At 54.0% G+C, this 27,192-nt stretch overlaps 1 protein-coding gene and 1 long non-coding RNA gene across 3 annotated transcripts in view; one reads left to right on the top strand and one right to left on the bottom strand.

The window, feature by feature from the left end:
- Window positions 1–20,337, top strand: part of PML (PML nuclear body scaffold) — a 57,061-nt gene extending 36,724 nt beyond the window's left edge. Inside the window, exons 5-9 of one of the 2 annotated variants that reach the window (XM_055418170.2) lie at window positions 4,269–4,388; window positions 4,799–5,057; window positions 7,608–7,660; window positions 16,651–16,801; window positions 17,832–20,337. In XM_055418170.2, coding sequence (XP_055274145.2) covers window positions 4,269–4,388; window positions 4,799–5,057; window positions 7,608–7,660; window positions 16,651–16,801; window positions 17,832–18,616 — 1,368 coding nt within the window. In that variant the 3' untranslated portion in view covers window positions 18,617–20,337. Of the gene's footprint in view, window positions 1–4,268; window positions 4,389–4,798; window positions 5,058–7,607; window positions 7,661–8,331; window positions 16,626–16,650; window positions 16,802–17,831 lie in introns of those variants that run through there. The other variant, XM_055418171.2, reaches the window with a different exon arrangement.
- Window positions 1,236–17,075, bottom strand: LOC129550474 (uncharacterized). Its single transcript, XR_008684837.2, has 4 exons — window positions 16,948–17,075; window positions 16,627–16,749; window positions 15,840–16,005; window positions 1,236–1,371 (listed from the first exon to the last, which is right to left on the bottom strand). It is a non-coding gene; the product is annotated as an uncharacterized LOC129550474 (long non-coding RNA).
- Window positions 20,338–27,192: the final 6,855 nt, after the last annotated feature.

Consider the following 27,192-nt stretch of genomic DNA (forward strand, 5'->3'; position numbering starts at 1 on the left):
CTTCCAGAATTTCTTTATGTAGTTACAAGCAAATATGACTGTATATTTACCTTTTTTTTTTTTTTGGACCAAGGTAGCACAGTGCCGCATATATATTATGCCTCAGGCACAATACTTTTGGGGAATTCTTATCCGTAGGCAGGGAGCTTCCTGATGCCTTTTTGCATCTGCATAGTGGTCCATGCTAAAATAGGTGTAGCATGATTTATTTAGCCCGTTCCTTGGCTTTTAGGTTATTTTGATATGATAGACAATGCTAGAATGAAAAAATGTCTTCAAAGAAATTATGAATGGTGGTGAAAAGTGCCCCAGGGCCACAGACTGCTCTGGCTTCCAGGTCCCAGTCGTTAGTTAATGAACAGCAAGAGAGCCTATGTTGTCTTGTGTGAAGAAGGTCTAGGCATTTTTCTGGGTCTCGTCTTGTGCAATCTCATTTCCCGTTACTAAGCGGGTTGAACTTGGAGCATCAGAAGAATGCTCTGTGCAGACTCTCTTGCTTTCACTTTGGTAATAGGCTTGGGGGTGGGGATGGATGGAGCTGGGGAATGGAAGTGGGTCATACACCATGAGTGCAAAGGACAGGTGCGGCTGCTTGAGGGGGGCAGGCACAGTCTGGCTGTGCCAGGAGAGAAGCACCGCTTGGACCCACATTCCTGCCTTAGGAGGCAGGAACTGGGCTTCCAGTGCCAACACACATCTCTCTTGAAACTGCTGGTTTCTTTTAATCCCCACCCTGTGCCTAGGTGGAGAGGATGATAAATAGCAACTGGTGTAATTAACTAGGAGCGCTTGGGTAGGGCGGCACCTCAGACATTGTCCCTCTCTCTCTCCCTTGGTTCTTTTTGTAATGACGTCACAATACTTTAATGGAGAAAATAAACTGTTTTAAAACTGTAAAATAACTATGAATCAGTCATGATGATTTTTTTTTCTTTACTGAGCCCTCATGTGTGTCCCTGCTTCTTTAACATGGGTAGGGGGTGTCAGGAAGGATGCGGCAGAGGCTGAGAGGGGCCCAGCCCTGCCTTTGGGGAGTTCACAGCTCACGTGGAAAGAGGTTCTCTTACATGCAGCAGTTTTCAGAGACACACACAGACGTGCAGACCAAGACCTTTCAAACTCTTTTCATTTTTTAAAAAAATTTATTTATTTTTTTGGCTGCACTGGGTCTTCATTGCTCGCTCGAGCCTTTTCTAGTTGCAGCAAGTGGGGGCTACTCTCTAGTTGCGGTGTGCACGCCTCTCATTGTGGTGGCTTCTCCTGTTGCAGAGCGCAGGCTCTTAGAGCGCAAGCTCAGTAGTTGTGGCATACAAACTTAGTCGCCCCTCAGCACATGGAATCTTTCTGGACCACAGATCGAACCCAGGTCCCCTGCATTAGAAGGCAGATTCTTAACCACTGGACCACCAGTAAAGTCCCCACTCTTTCATTTTTAATGGTGATCAAATACATATAAATTTGCCTGGAAGTGGACTTGCTGCATCGTATAGTAATTCTGTTTTTAGTTTTTGAGGAACCACCTTAAAATTTTCCATAGTGGCCGCACCGTACTGGCGCACCAGCAGTCCGCAGCAGTTCCAAATTCTCCACGTTCTCATTCACGCTTTTTTTTTAAGTAGTGGCCATCTTCGTGACTGTGGAGTGGTTTAAACTTTCTGACCACTACCCACTGTAAAAGATATATTTTACGTCTAACCTACTGGTGTATACACATGCACATACCTATAGCTAAAACAGAAGTTTTGCGCAATAAATTACGCTTATAAATGTGGAATGTACTCTAGGAGTTTTCTGTTCTGTAGTATTCTATATTATACAAAACATGCTAGTCGTGACTTTGCTTCCGTGAGTCACAACTCTAATTTGTAAAACACTGGCCCAGAGATCACCCTGGAGATGGTATATTTTTCCAAGAGGCCTGGGAGGAAATGACCTGCCGGGTCATCCCCTCCTCCCACACAACCTGCCCCCTGTCCCACCCCAAACAAGTCCACTCTCTGATTCAGAGAGAGAGCTCTCCTCTGTTTTTGTGAAGATGTTGAGAAAGAGAAACCCGGGAAGGAAATCAGTCCATGATAGGCAATGATTTGGGAACCCACATTTGACATGAATGCACTTGACATCAAGAAGAGCCCCACCTCAGGCTCCTAGTCCCCAGCGCACGGCCTGTCGTGCCGGGCTTCCCTGCCTTCCCCTGCCCGGGCTTGGCCAGGTAAGCCCTGCAATTCACCCTGTGAGGGTGGGCCTGACCACAGGCCCCACCGCTCGGGAGCGGACAGAGCCTGTCCCCATAAGGAAAGCACGTTCCTGACCTCACCCTCTTAGAGCCCAGTGCCTGGGTTTTCTGATGCAGCTCAGCTTAGCCAATTGCCCCCTCCAGCTGTGTGGATGGACCTCGGGCGCCGGATGGACCCTCATCCGCCGAGTGCACAGGGACTGTGAGGCACCACGGAGTCAGGATTGGAGGCAGGAGGGGCAGGCCGGGGGCCCTGGACTGAGCCCCGGAACCCGGGCCTCTCACTGCAGAGGGATGCTCGCCACATCAGCAAAAGCTCCAGCTTACTCTTGAGTTTCCCACAATAGGGAAAGATGGTGCAGAGAGACATAAAGGGGACAGTGAGTGAAGAAAAGGGAGTGCACCCAGGCACAGAAAGGGAACTTGCATTTCAAAAGCACCAGATTCGGACTTCCCTGGTGGCGCAGTGGATAAGAATCTGCCTACCGGGGCAGGGGACGTGGGTTCAATCCCTGGTCCAGGAAGATTCCACATGCCACAGAGCAACTAAGCCCATGCACCGCAACGAGCCTGTGTTCTAAGAAAGAGAAGCCCTCACACCGCAACTGGAGAGTAACCCTCTCTTGCTACAACTAGAGAAAGCCTGCACAAAGCAACGAAGATCCAGCACAGCCAAGAATAAACAAATTTTTTAAAAATTAAAAATAACACTAGTTTCAAGCCCCTGGTCCAGGCCCTTATTAGGTTATGACCTTAGGAAATCACTTCACCTGTGCCTTGGTTTCCTTCTCTGTAGATGGGCAATAATCATAATATAGTACCACCACCTTTTTTTTTAAACTGTAATTTTGTTGTAAAATTCACGTAAGAAAATTCACCATTTCGACTACTTTAAAGTGTACCATCTAGTGGCATTTCGTGTGCTCACAGTCTGGTGTAACTGTCCAGGACTGTGTTTCCTGTACTTTCATTTCCCCAAATGGAAAGCCCTTATCCACGGAGCAGTCACGCCTCACTTTCCCTCCCCCAACCCTTGGTGACCCCGGGTCTGCTGTCTCTGTGCAGTTGGCACTTCTGGATAGTTCATATAAATGGAATCATACAGTATGCGTTCTTCTGTGGCTAGCTGTCCACTTAGCATGATGTGTTCAAGCTTCGTCCACCTTGTGTGGTCAGAACTTCATTCCTTTCTATGCCTGAATAGCATTCTCCTGAATGGCTACCCTACATTTCATCTCTTCATCAGTTGACATTTGGGCTGCTTCCCGCTTTGGGCTATTGTAAACAGGTGATGGGGCAGGGGGAAATGTCAGCTCAGTGGAAGGGTCCCCTCCTTATGATGGATTTGCAGCTAGAGAGGAGCTACTACCATTGGTAGGGACCACCACCACCACCCCTTTGTCTCTGCTTAGCCACTCAGTCATGTCTGACTCTGCAACGCCATGGACTGTAGCCCGCCAGGCTCCTCTGTCCATGAGGATTTTCCAGGCAAGAATACTGGAGTGGGTTGCTATGCCGTCCTCCAGGGGATCATCCCAACCCAGGGATTGAATCCAGGTCTCCCACATTACAGGTGGATTCTTTACCATCTGAGCCACCAAGGACTAGGCTGGGTCTACTTGTCAAGCGAGCCTTGAGTTGTTGGGCAGTGTGATCCCTGAGGTCATCTTCTGGCCCCTTAGGATGCACGGGCATTGACGTGGATGCCAGCACCTCAGGGTTGCCAGAAGGTGAAGTCATGGAGGCTGTAAGGAAGACTCCTGCTCCCCAGTAGGCTCTGGGTATTGGACCAGGGGACCTGGCTGGTCCTACTGCCTGGTCATTTTTTTTTTTTTAATATTTATTTATTTGGCTGCACCGGGTCTTAGTTGAGGAACACGCACTCTTTAGTTTCAGCGTGTGAGATCCAGTTCCCCGACCAGGGGTCAAACCTGAGCCCCCTGCATTGGGAGTGCAGGGACTTAGCTGTTGGACCACCAGGGAAGTCCCCTGCCTGGTCATTTCTGACTACTTTTGTTTCCCAACTTTGCAGCCAGAGGAGGTACAGAGGGACCAGGTGCAAGCCACGGGATTGGCCGTGGTACAGCCGGTGCCAGGGGCGCACCCTGTGCCAGTGTACGCCTTCTCCATCCAAGACCCCTCCTGCAAAGAAGTAAGATATTCCCCAGCTCTCGCCTCCCCTTCCCAGGGCCCAGATCCCACCAGGTGGTAAGAGGTGGAATGGAAGTGAGAACCCAGACCTCAATAGGCACTTACTCTGGGCTCTCCCAGCTCTTGGTTGTCATGTCAGGAAGCTCCCCTCCAATCAGGAGCCCCTCCCAGGGCAGTCAGAAGCCAACAGAGATCGGTGGTCAGTGATCACCAGCAGGGCCAGTGTGCCTGGTGACCTGGGAGGGCCTCTGTGTAGAGAGGTGTGATCTGCATGGCATAGAGCAAAGGGGACAGCGGGAGCAAAGGGCATGGGGCGGGGAACAGATTCCTACCACTCAGGTCTGGGTCTCTGCCCACTGCCCCAATCCCCTGGAGGCTCCTGACCCTGCCCTTTGACACCCCACTGCACAGGAGGTCACCAACACGGCCACACCACAGAAGAGGAAGGCCTGCCAGACCGAGTGCCCCCGGAAGGTCATCAAGATGGAGTCTGAGGAGGGGGAAGAGTCTAGGTTGGCTCGGAGCTCCCCTGAGCAGCCCAGGCCCAGCACCTCCAGGGCAGTCTCGCCACCGCACCTGGATGGGCCCCCCAGCCCCAAGAACCCCATCATAAGAGATGAGCTCTCCCTGCCTGACAGCAACCATCAAACCGGCGACCCTCCAGAGACAGGTAGGGAGTGGGGATGGGCAGGACGGGCTGAGGCCTGCATGCTGTCTTCCAGGGGCTGGGTGGGACCTTCTCTGCATCCTGACGCCCCTCCATGAAGCCCAAGGCCAGCAGCATTCCCTGTGTGTCTTGCCCTCAGTTCAGTTCAGTTTAGTTCAGTCACTCAGTCATGTCCGACTCTTTGTGACCCCATGAATCACAGCACGCCAGGCCTCCATGTCCATCACCAACTCCTGGAGTTCACTCAAACTCACCTCCATCGAGTCAGTGATGCCATCCAGCCATCTCATCCTCTATCGTCCCCTTCTCCTCCTGCCCCCAATCCCTCCCAGCATCAGAGTCTTTTCCAGTGAATCAACTCTTCGCATGAGGTGGCCAAAGTATTGGAGCTTCAGCTTTGGCATCAGTCCTTCCAATGAACACCCAGGACTGATCTCCTTTAGAATGGACTGGTTGGATCTCCTTGCAGTCCAAGGGACTCTCAAGAGTCTTCTCCAACACCACAGTTCAAAAGCATCAATTCTTCGGCGATCAGCTTTCTTCACTGTCCAACTCTCACATCCATACATGACTACTGGAAAAACCATAGCCTTGACTAGACGGATCTTGGTTGGCAATGTAATGTCTCTGCTTTTTAATATGCTATCTAGGTTGGTCATAACTTTCCTTCCAAGGAGTAAGTGTCTTTTAATTTCATGGCTGCAATCAGCATCCGCAGTAATTTTGGAGCCCAAAAAAACAAAGTCTGACACTGTTTCCACTGTTTCCCCATCTATTTGCCATGAAGTGATGGGACCAGATGCCATGATCTTAGTTTTCTGAATGTTGAGCTTCAAGCCAGCCTTTTCACTCTCCTCTTTCACTTTCATCAAGAGGCTTTTGAGTTCCTCTTCACTTTCTGCCATAAGGATAGTGTCATCTGCATATCTGAGGTTATTGATATTTCTCCCGGCAATCTTGATTCCAGCCTGTGCTTCTTCCAGCCCAGCATTCCTCATGATACACTCTGCATATAAGTTAAATAAGCAGGGTGATAATATACAACCTTGATGTACTCCTTTTCCTATTTGGAACCAGTCCGTTGTTCCATGTCCAGTTCTAACTGTTGCTTCCTGACCTGCATACAGATTTCTCAGGAGGCAGGTCAGGTGGTCTGGTATTCCCATCTCTTTCAGAATTTTCCACAGTTTGTTGTGATCCACACAGTCAAAGGCTTTGGCATAGTCAATGAAGCAGAAATAGATGTTTTTCTGGAACTCTCTTGCTTTTTCCTTGATCCAGCGGATGTTGTCAATTTGATCTCTGGTTCCTCTGCCTTTTCTAAAACCAGCTTGAACATCTGGAAGTTCACGGTCTTGCCCTCAGCTGCCACCAAATGGGGAAGGGCAAATCCAGGGTTTGTCTTGGGGGCGGGAGTGGCACGAGAGTGGATGATTTAGCCCATGCTTTGCTGGGATGCCCGTGTGGGGAGCATGATGGGCTGGGGAACACATTTCCTTAGCTCCTTGCCCTGACACACCCTATTTGAACCCAGTACTGTGCCTCTGCACAGGCTGGGTCTCCCCAAACAATGTTTGTTGGTGGGTGTTTAGCACATCCTCAGAGAAGACTTGAGTAAAGTCCACACCCATCAGTTCCCAAATTTGTTTACAAAGGCCATCCACCTAAAGTATCTCGTTTGTTCAAGGTATCTTTTATGGCCACTGCCAGACAGGGAGTCCTTTCATGTGAGTGGCAATCAACCCACAGAATTCTGGAATGTTCAAGACAGTTCTTCCTGGAGCTGTTTTATCCAATGTCCAGCTTTGTTTTCATTCTAGGTCCCACACTGACCCCTGTCCCTGGTCACACTGAACCCTGACCCTGGCCACACACTCAGCCCCAACGGAGAATCCTTGGCTCACAAATGCTATTGGTAATCAGAAGGCTTTGTCAACCTGAAGTATCTTTTAACTCAAACATCTCAGCTCACGGAGCTGAGAATTGGAACGACCAGTGTGCTGCATTAGGATGGCCAAAGGTTCCAAACCAGGTTGTGCCTGTCACACCCCCTCCACGGGTAGTCAGTTCTGAATCATTCCAGGGCCAGCAGCTGAATTAAGTCTTCACAGACAAGGTACAGCAGGCAGTGATAGAAAGCCACCTTGAGTAACCCCTCTGTACCGGCAGATCCTAGCTTCCCAGGTGGCCCAGTGGTAAAGAACCTGCCTGTCAACACAGGTAGGCATCAGAGAGGCAGCTTCGATCCCTGCCCTGGGGATCCCCTGAAGGAAGGCATGGCAACCCACCCCAGTATTCTTGCCTGGAGAATTCCACTGGCAGAGAGGCCTGGTGGGCTACAGTCCACAGGGTTGCAAAGAGTCAGACATAACTGAGCGACTAAACAGGCAGATCCATGCTGGCACACACGCTGAATGTTGACAGCCCCCTTGCAGGGCACATGTCACCCACCCAGCCCACTGGCCTGCAAGGAATCCCACAGGAGAACACCCTGGGCTCCATCCATGAGCAGCCCTGGCAGGTCCTAACCCCGTCTCCCCTGCTCTGTTTCAGAGGAGCGCGTTGTGGTGATCAGCAGCTCGGAAGACTCAGATGCTGAAAACCTGGTGAGTGGCTCAGAGGTCCGGCCCAGGACACTGCCTTCCCCCATTCCAGGTCCCTGGGGGCACAGCCCCAGCATGTGACTCTCAGACTCACCTTGCTCCCGGGGTATGTATCAGCGAGGCAGTGAGTCCTGAGCTGTCCAGAGAATAGTCTCCAATTGCCAGCTGTGGCCTGGATCGCCCCGGCCCTCCCATCGTACCAGGGCAGGAGCCGTCAGTAATCACATGTACTCTCTCTGAAGATCTGGACAGGGCTTCCCTTCAGAGCCCTGTGTCTTTTCTGGACTAGCCAATGCCTGTGTCTGCAGCTTCCTTATGCATTTTCTGCCCTCCTAAGTCCCAGTGAGGAGGCTGGACCCGCACCCATTCCCCGGTTAATGGCAGCGATGCAGGGCCACATGGGGGTGTGAGGGCACAGGGCAGCACCATGCAGGGCCCAGACTAGCACATTGTGACTCCACGTAAGCAGAAATTTCTTTAAAGCCATCCCGCAGTGGGACAAGTGGCCGCATGGGTTGTGACCCTCCTGTCCCTGGAGGTTTGTTCATAGAGGTTCATAGAGGCCGGGCTGTCACCTGCCCAGGGGTGAAAGGGGTCAGAATAGAGTGGAAGGCTGGACTGGGTGGCCCCTGAGGCCCCTGCCAGCCCTCAGTCTGAGGTTCTGTGTTGGAAAGTGTGCGGAGCCCACTGAGACCGCCGTCCTGCCTCCTTCCTCGTCTGTCCACCCCCCGCCGAGAGCTCGCCGAGCGTCCCACCCCCTCCGGGCCTCTCGTCTGTCCCATGGCACATGCCGCCCCCCGGCTTGGCCTCCCCACCATCCTGCCGAGCAAGCTGCCGTCCCCGACGCTGAGAGTCCCAGCCAGCCTGCCGGCCACCAGGAGCAAGCCGCCGTCCACCGTGGGATCAGCTTCCTGTCACGCGGGGCGCACAGAGCCCTGCGCCCTCGCAGCACCTTTCACCTGCCCCTCAAAACGTATGGTGCCCACACGTGGACTTGGCCTCCCTCCACGAGTCAAGCCACCACCCCGGCCACCACTGGGCCTCCCAGCCAACCTGCCAATCCCCAGGAGGATCCCACCCTCCCCCAAAGGGCCGGTGGCCAACCCCGCCTGATGCGACTGGCTGCACGACCCCTTGACCCCTTCCCCTCTGTGTCCCAGTGGCTCAACATCTTTCCCCTTCCTCACTCCCCTGGGATCTCCCAGCGTAACACCTTTTACAGGAGAATAATGGGGGGAGGCAGAGCATCCCAAATTCCTGGAGCAGAGGTTTCCCCTGGGGATTCTGGCAGGGTCCCCATGGAAAATCCCCCAATCCAGGTCCCCCCGGAGGCCTCTCCAAGTGCGTTCCTACCACCCCACCCTCTGGAGAGGCCACCCACCGGCCCAGACACCCCGCAGACAAGCCTCTGAGAGTCCCAAGTGCCTCCCTGCTCTGCAGCCCCGGAGACTGGCAGGTTGGCATCCCGTGTGTCTTCTCACAGAGTGGAGCAGAGAATAAATGGCTCCATGGGCCTCTGAACAGAGAGGCTTAAGGCCTCCCCAGTCAGGATATTCTCGTTCCTCGCATCCTCAAGTCTCTTTGCCCAAGACAAGGAAGCTTCTCGCACCCTTTGCAACTCCCACTGCCCCGATCTCCCACCCCAAGCCTTCCCACTGGGCCTCTGCCAGGATGTAAGCCCATGAGGGCAGGGACTGTGTGGCTCCCAGGCCCTGGCAGGTGCGGCTGCTCAATAAACACTTATTGAACGATTACCCTTGCAAACCCTTCTTCCATGACCGTCAGGTTCCCTGCTGGGCCTAGCTCCTCCCGGCTAGTGGTCTTTGTGTCCTCTGCACGGACACTTGGTTCACCTGTGGGGCTGCTGTGACCCTCTGTCCTCCATACCCTGTGTGAGCATCGGAGGTGGGAGGTGAGGTCCAGGCCCTCTGTGTCTCCTGGACTGTTCTGGTTCTACTATCTGGCAACATCCTCCGTGCCCTTGAGGTTCGGGCTCTCCAGATGAACCCCACTTTCCCCAGCTCATCTTGGACATCCTTCTGCTCCCACTGTATCGGAAGACTGTCTCCTAGGTTTCCTCTCCCCACCCGGGTCCCACTTTCTTCCTGGATGACTTCAACATCCACCACCCCGGCCTCTCCTCTCCGTGACCTTTCAGGGATCTTTGCCGCATTCCCCTGAAGCTGCCAGCCCCACCCGCCTTGCCTCCTCCCCCCAGACCACTCCATCACTGAGAACTTTCCCTCTCTAGACTGGCCCAGACTGACCATAGCTTCCTCTTCCTTGAGTTCTCTATCAGTTTCTTCCAGAACTTGGGCTGTTTGCCGCCCAGTTCCTTCTGCCATTACCTCCCGCCCCCCAGCCAACAGGGTCCACCGTTTCAGCCAGTCTTCCACCAGGATCTCGATGCCCTGTCTCCCCACCGCCCCCTCCTGGTAGCCTGCCCTCCAAAGACAGCCCTGGAAGGATGCAGTCGGGTCCCCTGCTCTGCACTGCCACCTGGAGGCCAACTTCTGTTGGAGAAAAGTCGAGGGGAGGAAAGCTACAAATGATGTGTCTCCCGGGCTCCTTAGCCTCCTGCCTAGGCATGCCCCGCCCCTGCTCGCCTCGGCACCTCGCTGCACCCTGCTTCCCCAGCTCTGGTCCCTCTTCCCCACCCTCGCTCTTGGCCGGTGGCCGCACCTTCTGCCCTAGGAGGACCACAGGACAGGTGGCATCGCAGCAGCCCACATCTTGCTCTCTGATGACCGACTGACCCGACCCCATCACATCCCTCCCCATCCCTTCTGTTAGTATGGTGGGGATGGCCACCCGCCTCTAGGACTCACTCCTCCTCTCCATGGCCATGCCCTCCTGCCCCCTTGGGAACCTCCTTCCATCTCCCCAGCCGCATTCGCATCTTCAAACACTTCCTGTGGGCTGTAACTAAGCACCCTGGAGAAGGCCCCATCTTTGCATGCACCCCCCACACACCATTTACCCTTCAACCTTCACCCCCTCGGCGCTCCTTCCTTGCCCCAGCCCCCTGCCTTTCCCCACCATGCCCGTGAGCCCTGCCACCATCTCCAGGGTAGCCTCCGTGCCTCTGAGTGCAGTGGTCACCTTCAGTCCTAACGCCCCAGCACTCCGCTTCCCTTGGGCTCAGGAGGTTTCCTCCTGCAGCTCTGGCTGGGCCTCCTCGCCCCCACTTCAGGTCTCTGTTTTTTAAATGTTGTTCTTCCAGCTTAGGTTCTGGGATCTCATCTCCTCCTAGAATCTGTACACTCTCCCTGTGATCTCAATCATGCGCACAGCTGCATATGGGCTCCTGCCCGCCGGACCAGTAGAGCCAGTGGCCACCCAGTGTCAAACATCAAATTCACCTCGCCTCTCGTCCTCTCTGTAAATTGCATACATCTGCCTAGTTGCAGAAGCTGGGACCCCAGAGCTGCCCAGGACTCCCCCCACCCTTTTTACTATTCCTCAAAGCCAATCACTTTGTGAATCTAAATTCCTCAGAAAGCTGGTTACTTCTTTCTATCCCATAATCTTGATAACATTAAAACAAGGCTAACCCTGGATGGAAGTAGACGCCTGGGAAAGAAAGAGCAAGAGAAGGCGTCAAACACTGTTAATCTGGCCAGACTTCGTGAGAGTCAGCTGGAAGCGCTGAAACATGCAATATTTTGGTGGCGTGGGGATGGGGGGTCAGACTAGCACTTAGCTGTCAGCAGCAAGGAGCCGCTAGATGCTATCTGAGGTTGATCAACTCAGGAAGGAGAAGTGCATTGCAGGTTACAAAGAATTAAATGATTAGAAGCAGCTGCTTATGTTTGGAGATCAGGTTTGGAGGCAAGAGAACCAGAGGGTCACTGCTTTTGTGTGGGCGTTCTTCAGACACATTTTTAAAATTAACCATTATGGGAGTCTGAAACTTATTGGGGAAAAAAAATTTAGAAAGCAAACAGATTAGATCCTCCTAAGTAGGTGCACCTCTCACCCACCTGCCATGCCCCCTTCCAGACCCCTGGCGCTCCCAGAGTTCCTTCGCAGGAGGGGGCAGGGCAATGTCTGCAGGATGCTCCCAGCTCCCACGTCCTCCCCTCCCTGTGGCCTTTATCCGTCCTGCTCCTGTGTGAGAGCTTTGGAATGCCTGCTTAGTTGCTTCAGTTGTGTCCACCTCTTTGTGACCCCATGGACTGTAGCTCACCAGGCTCCTCTGTCCATGGGACTCTGCAGACAAGAATACTGGAGTAGGTTACCATTTCCTTCTCCAGGGGCTCTTCCCCACCCAGGGGTTGAACTCACGTCTCTTATGTCGCCTGCTGAGCTGTGGAGTAGTGGGCTGCTAAGATACTGTGTTTTCCAAATGTACCAGGGCATGCAAGCCCCAAGCTTGGGCTGCAGCTGTGTCAATGGCTGGAATCCAGACATGTCGGGGCTCTGGCACTGATCTGGTGTGGTGGGCAGGGCTGGGGAGAGGCTACTTGAGCAGCACGGGTGTTCTGTCGGAGACCTCGCCCCTGATGGGAAAGGCAGTGGGGCTGTAGTCTTGGGGTGGAGAGGGAGTCCCAGGTCTGATGCTGGAGACCTGGGGTGAGGACTGTGCTTAAAAATGAGGTGGGTCAGCCACACCTCTACTGCGGGCCCTGTGTCAGCAGAGCCAAAGGAGAAAAAGGTAGATGTCCTCACCCACTCTTGCAACAGAAGATGCCCCAGTGCCCGGTAGCAGCAGGACCAAGTGGAAGCAGGAGGTGGCCTTGCCGAGGGGGCAGCCCCCGGAAGATATACATGGTGACCAGCAGTGGAAGGAAGGCCCAGGGGAGCAACTGACCGAGGGGAGGGACTGTGATGCTGGTGAGTGTGCGCATCAGAAAAAGACACAGGTGCTCGACCGAGAAGATGGGAGCCGTGGCTCCTGGAGCCTGCAGAGGGGCCAGAGCAGGAGATAGGGCCGTAGGGACCACTGGCTGGCTAATGGGATCATCTGGGTTAACAGATAACATGTGCGGTATCTCTGGGGCCTTCAGGCTTTGCAAGAGCTAGGGTTTTCTGTCTGCAAAACACAGGCATGCGTGTGTCTGGCCAGTCTGATCCCAACTGTAAGCTCAAGTGCTGAGAAAGTTCCTCAGGAGCCAAGGACCTCTAGATTAGCATTAATGTCAATACTAGATACTTCAGGTGAGGATGTTGAATAGCAAAGCGCTTGGCTTCTGTCTGATTTGCTGATGCCCAAATGTGGAATGAATCCGTAATTAGGACAGTTATTCCCAATCCTGGCTGCACACTGCTATCACTTGGGGGTTTTACCAAGGACAGATTCCTGAGTCCCACCCCCAGGGAGTCTAACTACATTGGTCTGGGGCGCAGCCTGGACATCAAGATTTTTTTAAACTGCTTATGAACAATCAAGGTTGTTGTGTTGTTCAGTCGCTAAGTCGTGTCTAACTCTGCGACCCCATGGACGGCAGCACATCAGGCTCCCCTGTCCTTTGTTATCTCCCAGAGTTTGCTCAAACTCATGTCCATTGAGTTGGTGATGCCATTCAACCATCTCATCCTCTGTTGCCCCCTTCTCTTGAGGGATTTGACTGCATATCTGTGTCAAAGAAATGCTGCTCATTTGTGTACCTATCAGCCTTGAACAGAGGTGATGTATGCATGCTGGGATATGATCCAGTTTGGGAAGGGGAGATGCTGAGTCTTTCCAGATAAACCCCCTAGAGGTTTTTTGGAAGGTGATAAGCTAGAGGCTTCCTAGGAGCACCTCATTATGGCCCTTACACCTGCTGTGTTAAGTTGAGATGTGGTTAGTCTGCTAAGTTGACTGTGATGAAGATAAGTGAAATTGAGCTCGTGAACCCAGTTGCACATGTATCCTGATTGCCTGTGTATCCTGAGAAATATCCCAGATCCCACATGGCTCAGTTTTGCAGTCAAAGAAACACGATCCATTGACCAACTATCTAGTATATAGTCATCTTTCAAAGACTGTTACGGAGAATGCAACTCATAACTCACAGCTGCTGCTGCTGCTGAGTCGCTTCAGTCGTGTCCAACCCTGTGCGACCCCACAGATGGCAGCCCACCAGGCTCTGCCATCCCTGGGACTCTCCAGGCAAGAGTACTGGAGTGGGCTGCCATTTCCTTCTCCAATTCACAGCAGCACTCCATAAATCCTCCGTCCCTTCATACTCACCACCACCATCTCCTACTAACTGGTCCCTCAGAGCCTTTTCTCACTTTTCACTTTCCAGTCCTCACATGAGGGCTCTGATCTCTTCCCCGCTCTGGTTCTTTCTGCTGCCATTCTTTTCCCTTCCAAGCAAATCTCAAGCTTTTTCCAACAAAAGGCCCTCTCCTGGATTCTTGGGTCCAGGTCTCTGCTGCTCTCCCCCTATATGCTCCACCCCTCCCCCGGCCCCGCTTAATCCTGGTTGTGGAATGAGGTGGAGGAGTGACAGTGGGGGGCATGGAAGAGGGACAGAAAGAGATCCAACATCGGAGCTGGATAACCAGCTGTGCTGATTCTGTTAACCTTGGGTCTTTAGGAAAGTCTTTGTTAAATGTCAGTACTTCCCAGCTGTACCGCTGGGATTTAAGGCAGGAATGGGGAACTGCTTGTAGTGCTAGCTGGAGTTCAGTGGAAGGCATTCCTGTGAGACCAGCCCAGTGGAGTAGCCATACTTTATGGTCGTCCGCAAGGGCAAGAGAAATCTGGGCGAAAGAGGAGTCAGGGCTGGAAGATTCAACCTTCCCTCCCTTGACAGCTCGATGGAAAGGGGTGTTCTTTTATTAAGGGGGCCAGCAGGATCTTCAGTAAGTTCAGGACAAAGATATTCCCATGACTATAAAAGAGAGAATGACCCCAGGACCATGGGAAGCTCTTAAAAAGTGAGGGTCTCGTGGCTATCATAAGTGACCCTAATATAAAGATGGGGGAGTTAGCTCAAAGATGCTGCTCTCCAGAGAGATCAAGTCTTGGAAAGGACTATCTGAAGAGAAGACACTGGCTTTCCAGCCTGAAGAGATGGTGCCAGAAGACAGACGGATGCACTTGGGGCCACTGCGAGGGCTTCGGCAGTTTGGAGCAAAGAGAAGAAGAAAGAAGGGAAGGCCATGTCGGTGGGTGGCAGAGAAGACTCGGCCAAGGGGACGGCACTTCACCTGAAGCCCGGGGGAGGCCACAGCAAGGGGAGTCCAGCTGCTTCCACCAGCCCAAGTGTGAGGGCACCCCTGCCTTGTGATCGGAACAGGCACTGGAAGCTTGGATATAGGAAACAACTAGATTCTCCCATGGGAGAAGGTAGTGTCTCCTGTTGGCGCTCTAGCAACTTCAAAGAAGACTCCTGGAGAAGCCTCCCTCCAGGGAGGCAAGGGAGCCCTGACAGCGTGACAGAAACTCATCTGGACATTCCAGACCAGCCTTGGATGTGTGGCCAACTCGAGGATAGTGATCCACAAGGCCTATGTTTTGTCAAAGTAGGGCCTCAGGTGTAAAGTTCCAGAAAACTCACCGGCTGCTGTAAGCCAAACCAGCTCTATTCTAGATAGACTCAGTTTCTATCAGCGCCTAGGAGGAAGTTGGTGAGCCTGGGAGAGGGCTACGAAATGCAAATAAAGCAGAAATCGGCCACTCACAGGAAAATCCGGCACATTTTAATTGTGGTTAGCAAAGACTTCGCACTTGGCTGGAGTTTCAGTAAAACAGAGATTTCACCTGGAGAGTGGAAGGGCCAAAGACAGTAGGCTAGTTCTGCCCAGGCCAGGGACGACAGCCAGAGGTCAGGGTTCAGAGAGGTCTCGGATGACCTCTGGTGAGGCCAACTCCATCAGCCGCCAGGGGCGGTCTATCAGAGGGGAAGGTTGGGGCCTGCCCTGGACTCTGTTCCAGCAGTGCCTGCAGCGGGCCCTGTGACAATGGCCACATCCCTTACCCCTGGTGTCTGGTTAATATCCACAGGTGACACAGTAAGTTCTGAGCGGCCCCCAAAGCCTAGCTTTGCCATGTGTGCCAATGATAAGCAATTAACTCTATATTATGAAAGGCTCTGCCTCCCATTTGCCCCAGCCCTGGGGGTTTAAACGCTTACAGCTAGAGCCTCTCCCACCCCCAGGGCCTTTCACCAGTGTTCACACCTTGGTGCTGGAGAGATCAGAGCCTCAGGTGCCCAGGCTGGCGGAACCCCCGCCTTCAGCTTACCTAAGCAGCTGTCTTCTGGACGCCAAATGGCAGAGGGCTCCCGGTTCTGAGCCTACTTCTCTCCATTGTTCTCACAGCCAGGCACCGTGTGTCGCCTAGAAGTGGCGTCCCAGAGGTCGGGCGGCCCTCCCTGCTCCTTTGTGCAGGGTGCTGGGACCTCAGTTCACTTGGGGGACAAGAAAAGCCAGGCATCTTGCCCCTTCCAGAGAAACACCTGAGGTTCGAGATGGGACTCCTTCCCCCGCCACCCCCCAGTTCACGATGTTTGTTCTGAGTTGGCTCAAGGAGTTGAAGCGAGGAGCAGACACACTGGGCCCTGCCCACCTCGGCCCCGACACCTTTTCTGAGTCTCCATCCCCAGCCTTGCTCACCCATGGACACACTTAGCCACACAGTATCACACTTTCACACACACCTGTGTCAACACAGGCCCACAAACCCACACCCCCCCCACACACACAATATATGCATTTATTCCCACACTTTTCACACTCACTCACACTTGGCCCCATGATCCCATCCTACTCATGCACTGACACACGTGCCCTGGTTCACACACATGACCCTCACACGTGCACGTTCACATCCGTTCAGGCACTCGCTTGGAAACGCCGCCTCCCTTTCCCAGTAACAGGCCCTCCCCAAGTCACACACAGACCCCCCGCCATACCCATGCACTCTCACTGCCCCCTGCCCCACGCTTACGCACACACCAGCACGCACACCTTTTCACAGGGAACCGGCTCACATGGCCACTGCCCGCTCTCGGCCCCCACGGCCCCCTGACCTGTTGGTTTCTTCTGTGTTGCAGGACTCCCGAGAGCTGGCCGACAGCAGCAGCGAGTCCAGTGACCTCCAGCTGGAGGGCCCCAGCTCCCTCGGGGTCCTGGACGACAGCCTCTCCAACTCCCTGGTGGAAGACAAGCCCCTGGTTTTCTTTGATCTCAAGATTGACAATGAAAGTGGGTTCTCTGGTGGCCACCCCCGACCCCTTTCTAGCTCAGCCCCTAAGTCCCCAGGATAAGTGCAGGCAGAGCCATCTGTGAGCCCGGGAGAGCCCTGAGCTGTGGCCAGTGGTTGCAGCCAGAGAGTGGTCAGAGCACCGCACCTCCCGGGACCTCTCAGGTGTTTGAACTTGGTTCTCTGAATAAGGACGTCTGCTTTGATCAGGGCCTGAAGGCATGAAGCAAGCACCTCCATGAGTCCCTCCGTGACTGGTGCTTCCATTAGGGAGCCTTGGGAACACACTTCTAAACAGAAACGCAACGTTAAAGTCGCCAAGGTGACACTAGCAATCCAAACACAGCCTTAGGCTGAGCACAGAGCGCATTCTTTTCATGGTTGCTGCAAGGGGAGGCCAACAAAGCCAAGGTCACAGAGAGATGTGACCCCTTCTCCCTCAACTCCGCAGTGCTAACGCTGGCCCTGTGGGAGGCTGGGTCCCCTCCAGTTGCCCAGGCTCAGCATGGGGCCAGCCCAGGGAGACACAGCAGCGGGTATTTCATAGGACAGGGAAGCCGTTTGCAGACTCACTGGAAGGTTCGGGGCCATGCTCTGAATGGAATGGACTGGGCAGGTGCGCTGTCTGACCCAGCGCTCTGATGGCTGGGGGCTTTAGCCACGTGACTGATGGGGTTGGCAGCCAGGGGAACGGGAGTGGAGGGCTAGGCGGAAGCAGTGAGGGGTCCCTAGTGTAGGTGGGTGGAGGCTGGCAGAAGACAGACAGGAGGGACCTGAAGTGAAAGGGTCTGGTGAACTCCGGAAGGTGGCAGGGCAGGGGGAATTGGGACTCCCGGCAGGGGAGGAAGGGGGCGTGGAGGGCAGTGCCATCTCCCGTTCTGACCCCCATCCCTATTAGAGACAGGGTCAGAGGTGCGTTTGAGGCTGGTGCTTGATTCTTGCCATCAGGCCCCAGGGTGGGGTCTCTGGATGGTGGGGTTGGTGCCCCCGCCATGCCCTTGGGGCCTCACGCTGCCCTTCTCTCCTGCCCAGCCCAGAAGATTAGCCAACTGGCAGCCGTGAACCAGGAAAGCCAGTTCCGCGCGCTCATCCAGCCTGAGGTGCTCAACGTGTACTCCAAGGCTGTCTCCCTGGAGGTGGGACTGCAGCACTTCCTGCACTTCCTGGCGAGCATGCGCCAGCCCATTCTGGCCTGCTATAAGTTGTGGGGGCCCAGTCTCCCCAACTTCTTGCAGGCTCTGGAGGAGATGAACATGCTGGGGGAGTTCCAGAAGACCATCTCGGGCTTCCTGGCCACCCTACCCCTCATCCGGGAGTGCGTGCCGGGGGCCAGCAGTTTCAAACTCAAGAGCCTGGCCAAGACATACCTGGCAAGAAACATGAGTGAACGCAGCGCCCTAGCGGCCGTGCTGACCATGCGTGACCTGTGTCGCCTCCTCGAGGTGTCCCCTGGCCCCCAGCTGGCCCCGCACATCCACCCCTTCAGCAGCCTGCAGTGCTTCTCATCCCTGCAGCCCCTGGTGCGGGCGGCCATCCTGCCCCGGGCCGAGGCCCGCTTGCTGGCCCTCCACAAGGTCACCTTCATAGAGCTGCTGACAGCACACCACCATGACCCGCAGGGCGGCCTGAAGAAGTACAACCGCTTCCTGAGCCTCCAGACCCCCACGTCGTCCCCTGCCCAGCCTGCACTCGACCTGCAGTCTCTGGGCACCTACTTCGAAGCCCTGCTGGGGGCGCCAGCCTCAGCAGGGGCAGGAGGCGTCGCTGCCCCTCCAGCTGGCCACAGCTTGGCAGAAAGGGCTACGCAGCAGACCTGAGGCGGGGTGCTGACTGGCTCAGATTCTCTGGGGACAGAGAGAGATGGGGTCCCTGAACCAGCCCCTGCCCACCACAGCATTCCCAGGTCCTGATCCCCAGTTATCTCCCTTGTCATTTGACCTAGAATCAGTTCTCCTTCTCTGGGACCAAATTCCACTTCTCTAAAAATTCCACAGAGAAGGTTCTGAGGCCAAGCAACCACCCGGCGGGGGCCACCAGATCCCCGGGCAACCCTGGGAGCACTGTGTTAGCTCAAAGACCCCCCTGGGCCTCCCACTCCAGGAACCAGAACCAGGGGCAGGATGGGGTCCCTGGTGAAGAAGGCCTGGCCGCTGGGCTCTCGAAGCAGCCCCCATATTGCCCCAGCCAACCGACTCCAGCTTCCAGAGGGGTCCTTATTGCTCCTCCCTGAGCCCTGGCATGGCCCCAGGGAACCGGCTGACAGCACCCACGGACACTGCCTACAACACCAGGGGCCCATGGGTACCAAAGTGCCTTTCAAACCAAACCTTCCCTGAGGGGTTTAGGTTCTTCTAGCTTTTGCCTGCCCGGAGGCCAGCCCAGTTCATGTCCCCTCTGGAGCACTTTCACCCTCAAAGGGCCTCCTCTCAGTGGAGACGGGGCCTGCCGCTCCCTGCTTCCAGACATGAACTTCCAGGCCTGCTTCCCTCGTCCTGGCCACACTGGGCCCTTCTCACTCTTTGCAATGCCACCACCTGCCTAAAGCCCTCCCAAGGTGTGACCTCCAACGTGGCACTGCTGTCAGTGGATCCAGGGACCTGCAGCATGGACTCTCTGGGGTGGGGCCCAGCAGGCTGCTTTAGCAGGTTCTCCAGATGATTCTGAGGCCCGCCAAGTTTCAGCGCCGTTGCTCTGATAGACTGCCCTCCCAGGAGAAGCAGTGTGGAGCAGCAGAGAAAGCCCTGGCCCTGACTGTGTGCGCTGAGTGGGACCCAGGAAAGGGCCCCTTCCTAAGCCCCCACGTCCCCACCTATAAAATGGGCTGGTTAGCCTGCGTGGTCCCAGAGCTCCCATCTACCTGCTGTTCTGGGGTTTTAGGAATGAACAGCAGGCCTCTGGGGCAGTGGTGAAGGAGTTTCATTCTTGAGCCCTTGGCCCCAACCCTAAGCTAACTAAGGCCCCCCAAACTTGCACGGGACACACGCAGGTGGTCTCATCTGACTAGCGGAACCACTGCCCCTTCCCCTCAGCCCCTCTGCCATCCCTCTTCCTTGACGCCCTGATCCTGGGGATAGCCCCATGGCCTCAGCTTTCACATGGGTGAAGGTGTGCCCACACCCCCGCCCCCATCCACTGGGGACCCTGAAGACCCACAGAGGGATCACGTAGGAACTTGTTGCCATGTGAGAGTTCTGGCTCTAACAGCGAACTCTGATGCATTTAAAATCAGATTCCGACTTAAAAGTAGGCGCTGGCTCTGAAGCTCAGTAAAACTGGCCGCTGGGTGAGGGGAGAAGGGGGCCGGAGCCTCAGTCTGCCTGTGATGACCATCTTGGCAGCAGCAGGGCAGGACTTGGGCCCCTCCTCACCGCATCTTCCCCCGGCCCCACCCCGAGACTGAGCCTGCTGATTTCCAGCTCCAAGCCCAGCCCCAAAGGCTTTCTTCCTTCAGATGGAGTTGATCACAGGTGTAATAGCAAAAGACTGTTCAGCCCTCTCACCACTGTCATAGCCTTTAATAAAGATGTGAATCTTCAAAGCCTGTTGCGCCAATCACAGACTCTGCCCAACCCACCTGAGGAGTCTTGAGCAGTCTCTTTCCTGGTGAAGGGGGAGCTTACTGGCATAGCTGTTCTTTGTGAGGGGGTCTTTCCAGACTGAACAGAGCTGAGAACCCCTCGTTGCTCAGGGCTGAGGGTCTCAAGGATATGAGCCCCCGTTCTAAGTGGGGAGACCTGTCTGGGATCGTCTCCAAGGGGGTAACCACGTGAAGGGAAAGAAGCACCAGTTTCAAGAATCACCCCCTAGGGGGAGTCAGAGACCGGGGACTTTACGTCTGCCTCCTGCTGGGTAACTTTGTACCCTGGGGTCTCAGGTGGAGTTCTCATTAGTGCCTGCAGGGGTTCCCTTGGCACAGATGCTGTAGGAATTAGTGGCCCCCTGGCCTGGGTGAGGACCCAGGTAATGTAGTTTGATCAGTGCCTCCATCCTTAGCCTCACCCACCTGTCTCACTTAGTCATGGCCGACGTTTTGTGGCCCCATAGACTGTAACCCGCCAGGCTCCTCTGACCATAGAGTTTTCCAGGCAAGAATACTGGAGTGGGTTGCCATTTCTTTCTCCAGGCGATCTTCCCGGCCTAGAGATCGAACCCGTGTCTCTTGCATCTCCTGCACTGGCAGGCAGGTTCTTTACCACTAGTGCCACCTGGGAAGCCCAAGTCTCTAATGGCAAAGCCAAATACTTCTCCTGTGCTTTGAATCTTGAATCGATCTCAGGTTTACCTGTGTCAGTGAGCCACAAGCTTGGGCAAGAAGCCAGGGAACTGAGTTTCAGTCCTCAGTAGCCCCTGACTGTGGTCTGGTGCATCAAGCTCACTGATGTTCAGGCTCCGATTCTGTAAAATGGTATAAGATGGGTCGTTTTTTACCTCAGAGGATCTTGTGTGAACCAGTAAAGAGACGTTTGTGAAAATAGCCTTTTAATGTATGAAGAATTGCACAAATATAAGATCTTATCTTACTGACAAACAAGATGACAGTGTTATTGCTTTAAAAACAATAGAAAAATAAACAGATACTGGATCTTAGTAAACAAAGGGCTTGGGCTTATCTTTAGGGGGATGAAGAACAAGCTCTGGGATGGAGCAGCAAATAAGGAGTGGGGTGGGGGTGGGGGGGTGCTGGTCCAGGGTCCCAGGAAGGAGAGCCAGGGAGTCTACCTTGGACTGGTTGAGCAGTGGGTGGCTTTGTGTCCCCTAAACACCCAGATGGGAAGTTTCAACCACACAGACCTGGAGCTGAAAACAGCCTTCCCGTGACAGCCAGCTTGGCCCTGCCCAACCCTCCCCAACTCTAGGGCCTCCTTCTGAGGCCCAGGAGCTCACTGATACCCCCAGGAGGGTCATCTGCAAGTCCACTTTCACCTCAACCTTGCCCTGCCTTTTACCTGCGCAACTCCCAAGCCGCTGTCTCACCGCCGGGCGTTGCTGTTCCCCCGAGCTGCACCCTCCGCTCATCCAGCCCCGGCCTATCCGGCCCTTAACATCTACCCTAGACTCACTCAGATCCCTATGTCCCATCCCTGACAATCCCCTTCACCCCGCACCTGCCCGAGGCCCCAGCCCCCGCCCTGTACCCACCTCCCCCGACCTCAGGCGGGTCTCCACCTTGCACCCCAAGTGCCCCAGCCCCTGCACCTGGAGCAAGGGGTCCTTTCTCACTTCTCTTCACGCCTCACAACGAAGGAAAACTACACCGCTAGTGACATCAAACGTCCAGTCGGAGAGAGTCACTCCTTGTGACTCCAGCCCAGGCGGAAGGGGAGTCGAGCTGGAGCGGCTCCCAGACTGGCCAGCAGAGGGCGCTGCAGCCCCACTGAGCCCGGTGCTGAGGCTGCGGCTCCTCGCAGATGGGGAGGGGCGGCTTGTGGGCTCAGGCTCCGGATGGCAGCATCTTTTCCAAAGCGCCACGCGTACCGCCGGTGGCGTGGCAGGTATCTTTAAGTAGATGGTGCATGGAGAAACATTTTTAACGTGTTGACAACTTTGCATTAATTTTAACATCTATCAGAAAATATATAACCAGCCTATCCATGCCCTGATTTCTGGAATCTGGCTGCTCAGAATGATGCCAAAAGAGAATTCTTTAAAGGTCTGATTTAAGGACAACTATGACAGGAGATCAATCCTGGGTGTTCATTGGAAGGACTGATGCTAAAGCTGAAACTCCAATACTCTGGCCACCTCATGCGACGAGTTGACTCAGTGGAAAAGACTCTGATGCTGGGAGGGATTGGGGGCGGGAGGAGATGGGGACAACAGAGAATGAGATGGCTGGATGGCATCACCAACTCGATGGACATGAGTTTGAGTGAACTCCGGGAGTTGGTGATGGACAGGGAGGCCTGGCGTGCTGTGATTCATGGGGTTGCAAAGAGTCGGACACGACTGAGTGACTTAACTGAACTGATGAAGTAACTACTGGAGAAGGAAATGGCAACCCACTCTAGCGTTCTTGCCTGGAGAATCCCAGGGACAGGGGAGCCTGGTGGGCTGCCGTCTATGGGGTCACACAGAGTCGGACATGACTGAAGTGACTTAGCAGCAGCAGCAGCAGCATGAAGTAACTACAAGCTCAGAAGAAATACAGGAACAGCAAAACTTGTGACAGTGGAAGTGGAAGACTTAATTTGGGGAAATACTGGGTTTTCTGTTGTTCAGTTGCTAAGTTGTGTCCATATTCGGTGGCTAAGTGTAGTCATCCTCTTCTAGAAGCATCCAGCAGGGATTCCACCTGAGCTCACTGAACCCTGGGGAGGACACAGTGACCATCCAGGTGTGAGTGCCTGGGACAATCAGGTGAATAAAGCTCCCAACTAACATGACTGAAAGGTAACTACGCGCTGGACACTCTTTTCTCACTCAGCAGAGCTAGCTGTATCTAGTCTCCCCAGACACCAGTTTACATTATCATCCTCATTCTATTCTGGACCTGGGATGGGGGCTGAGGCAGGATGGTTGAGTACCTTGCTCCAGGTCATTGAACTTGAATGTGGCAGAGTTGGGATTTGCCCCACAGGGAGGCTGTGTCTACACTGGAGCCTTCTGTAGCCCACACTGCCAGGTGCCTTGCCATGCATTTGGGTGGGGGTTTCCACCCTCTCCTTCCAGTGCCCTCCTGGGCTGTTTGATCTCACACGATGCAAAATGCAGGGCCCAGAAAACTCACACCAAAACCTTCTGGTCCCAGGGTCCCAGAATTTGAACTTATCCTAATTCTATTTTTTTTTCTTTAAGGACCCTGCTTCTCCAACTTCTTTCCCCATTATTGCCTAACACCCCCCGCCCAAGGAGCCTTTTTAGACAGTGTTTTTCTCCTAGTTGAGACTCTCTCCCATGAAATTTTAATACTTGATTCCTTAGGATTTTCTATATACAAAATTATGTCATCTGTAAATAGAGATCATTTTACTTCTTCCTTACACAGATGTCCTATATATCTGTGTACGTTCTGTGGTCCTTTGGAAGGTCAGAAATCATTGGAATATCTAAAGTGTTAGTACCCTCTCTACCTCGAACCAATTTTCATCCTCTCTGGGGCAATATGGCCCCTGTTGAGAACGCATGATTTAGGGTGAGGCCCTCTCTAGTTATAATGCAAGTCAAGAAGTCATGATGGGCGTCAGCTCTTCCTCATTGCTTGGTTCACAGTGGGGATGAGGTGAGTCTAGGCTACAGGGAGATGAGAGAGATCATGGGCAGAGGTCTCTGAGGACACGTTTCCCTGGGGTGGCCTTAGTCCTGGACTCAGACTCAGGTCCAGGCTGAGCCTGGGGCTAGGAACGATGGGGCAGGACCATTATTTATTTTTGTCTTGGAAACCAGGTGTCAGCTCCCAAGCTTTTGGACCTGAATAAAGCAGAGATGGGTCTAGAATTTCAACTGACTCCCCCTCTCAAAAAAACAAAACCCAAAGTTTGAATCTCTACCCACTCCTACAGAATGCATTTGCTGCCAACAGAGGGGAAAAATTCCTTCATTCTTGGCTCGAGGAACTTCCTTAAACTCAGCCCAGAAGAATTCTTTAAAGACCAGCTGCCCAGACTATGCTGAAGTCAATTGATAAATATTATAAATATCCCAAAGTTGATAGCTAAGCAGATTACAAAAGCTAGCAAACCACAGAAAATTTCCACAAAGCTATCCAGCCAAATAATTGTGACCGGAAATATTGCAAAATCCAGTGCTGCTTGTCTAATTGTCTAAAACTGAGTTCTTTGCACAGACAAAATGCAGAGGGCCTGAGGGTAGGGTTTTAGCCGAGGGCTGACTCTCTCCTGGAGTTCTCCAGCCATGAAGCCCTGGCTGACACCACAGCAGACTGATTGTAGAGTAAAGCAGACCAGCCAAGGAGAAGGCAGGAGGTGGGTGGCCCTGGGCCACGATGGCAGTGGCAGTGCCCTTGTCAAGTCTGCTTGGGGGGGTTGAGGGGAGATGATGAGCAGTAGTCAGGACTTGGGCTTTGGAGGAACCTGGTTCAAATCCCAGGTCTGCTGGGTGACCTTGAACAAACAAGTTAGTCTGTGTGGTCTCAGATGCAAATTGGAGGTGAAAATACACACTTAGAAAATTGTTAGGATCAAATGAAATACATAAAGCATTAACTTTGTGATCTGAAATGTAGAAGTGTTAGTCACTCAGTCATGTCTGACTCTTTGCAATCCCATGGGCTGTAGCCCACCCGGTTCCTCTGTCCATGGGATTCTCCAGGCAACAATATTGGAGTGGGTTGCCATTTCTTTCTCCAAGGGATGTTCGGACGCAGCAATGCTCAGTAAAAAATAACTATCCATCCAGTGCCACAGAGGAGAAGGCACTGGGTTGACTCCCAGAAAGCGACTGGTCTACAACACTCCTCTCCCGTGCCCTCCCTTCCCCTCCCCTCCCTCTCTCCCCTCCTCTCTCTTCTGGTTCCAATTCATTAGGATTTGAGCAACTCTGTCCCCAGCTCCTGCGACTATTACCTCTGTCCTCATCTCTTCAAGCCTCCTCCACCATCTCCTCTACCCCGACGGGGTCACCCTGCAGGCTGCAGGCTGGATGGATTTACTACAGCTTCCCCCGCCCCGGCCCCTACCTGGCTACCAGACACAGCCATCTGCAGGAAGGTCACTTTCTCACAGTACCAACAAAGATGTGGGTTGGACAGAGGAGGTCCTGGGAGAAGCTAATAAATACATCACGTTCCCAGCTGGGTCTGGAGATAAGGGCTCCGGAGACAGGCTGAGGCATCGCTGTATCGGTTCACGCTTCCCAGCCTGTCCGCGCTGGTTTTGCCAGCAGCAGGAAACCCTGTTTGGAGAACTTCAGAGAAGACATTGCAGAGAACTGCGGGGTGAGGGCATGGAGGGCAGGGAAGGGGCTGTCCCTCCTGGGGATGAATTTGGTAGGGACAGGTCTAACAAAAAAGAATATGATGGATCCTAGCTACGGTTCCTGGAGAAGGAAATGGCAACCCACTCCAGTATTCTTGCCTGGAGAATCCCAGGGACAGGGGAGCCTGGTGGGCTGCCATCTATGGGGTCACACAGAGTCGGACACCACTGAAGCGACTAAGCAGCAGCAGCAGCAGCAGCAGCAGCTACTGTTTCAGCTGGGGCCGGTGGGTGGGGAGGGGTGGTTAGCCCCAAGGTTCAGAAGGGGAAACTGAATCCAAGAACAGAGAGAAACTTTTCCAAAAGGCTCAGAGGAAGTCGGTGGAAAAGCAGGTACAGCTCCCCACCCCCTGATCTCCTGTTCTGGATCCCCTTACGCTGAGCTCTACCGGGTGGTCACAAAGGGGTGGCCATTAGAGCTGGACTTGCCTGGCTACAGATTGGTGGCCCCTCTGCATTGGTGGCCAAGACCCACTGAGGAGGGCTCTCATTTCTCCAAACCTCTGCCCCAGCCAGCTGCCTGACTGAGGGCTGTAATCAGAGCTGTTGCAATCCAGGGCACAACCTCAGTCTGGATCAGATATGGGCACGGCTCTGCTGCTGATGACCACGAAGCCCAAAGGAGAATGACAGGGGACTAACACAAGAAACCTGAAGTCGGAGCACCTGTCCCACTCCAGAAACACCTGCCCTCTGCGGTCAGAGAGGCCACACCTCCTGAGAGTCTCAAGGGCTTCCTAACCAGCAAGGTCAGTGATGGCCACCGAGCTCAGCCTGCCCTTGACCAGACTGCCCTGGGAGGGCATCTCAGAGAAGCTACCTGCTGGGGGCATCTCCCAGCCCCGCCTGCTCTGTGACCTCCGTCTTGGCCTGTCTTCTCTCCTGTAAAGTGGAGAGGTAGGGAGAGAGGACCTCCAGGGCCTGAGCTCTGATGCTCTGCAAATCCAGACAGCTCCCTATCTGTCCTTCATCTCAGGCAGGTGCAGGCTTCAGAGAGTCGTTCTGACTTTGGCCCAGGTGACCTGTTGGAGCCTGTCCAAGGGATGCTTGCCTTCCGGAAGCTGGTTCATAAACACAGGAGATCTGATCATGCTGGGAGGTACAGGGGCCCATAAGCTTTCTTAGGGCAGAGATAGCATCTGCCTGGTTCACAGCTTGCCCAGGCCAAGCACGGCACCTGGTAACACGGTGGGGGGCTCTGCGTAGTCACTCAGTTGTGCCTGACTCTTTGTGACCCCCCACCCCACCCCATGGACTGTACCCACCAGACATCTCTGTCCAAAGGGATTCTCCAGGCAAGAATACTGAAGTGGGTTGAAGAATACTGAAGTGGGTTGAAGAATACTGGAGTGGGTTGCCGTGTCCTCCCCCAGGGGATCTTCCCATCCCAGGGACTGAACCCAGGTCTCCGGCATTGCAGGCAGATTCTTTAAGCTGAGGTACCAGGGGTGGGGAGACTC

Source organism: Moschus berezovskii, chromosome 21, assembly GCF_049115385.1.
Source record: "Moschus berezovskii isolate FMDL1 chromosome 21, NW_MosBer_1.0, whole genome shotgun sequence".
Taxonomy (NCBI): domain Eukaryota; kingdom Metazoa; phylum Chordata; class Mammalia; order Artiodactyla; family Moschidae; genus Moschus; species Moschus berezovskii.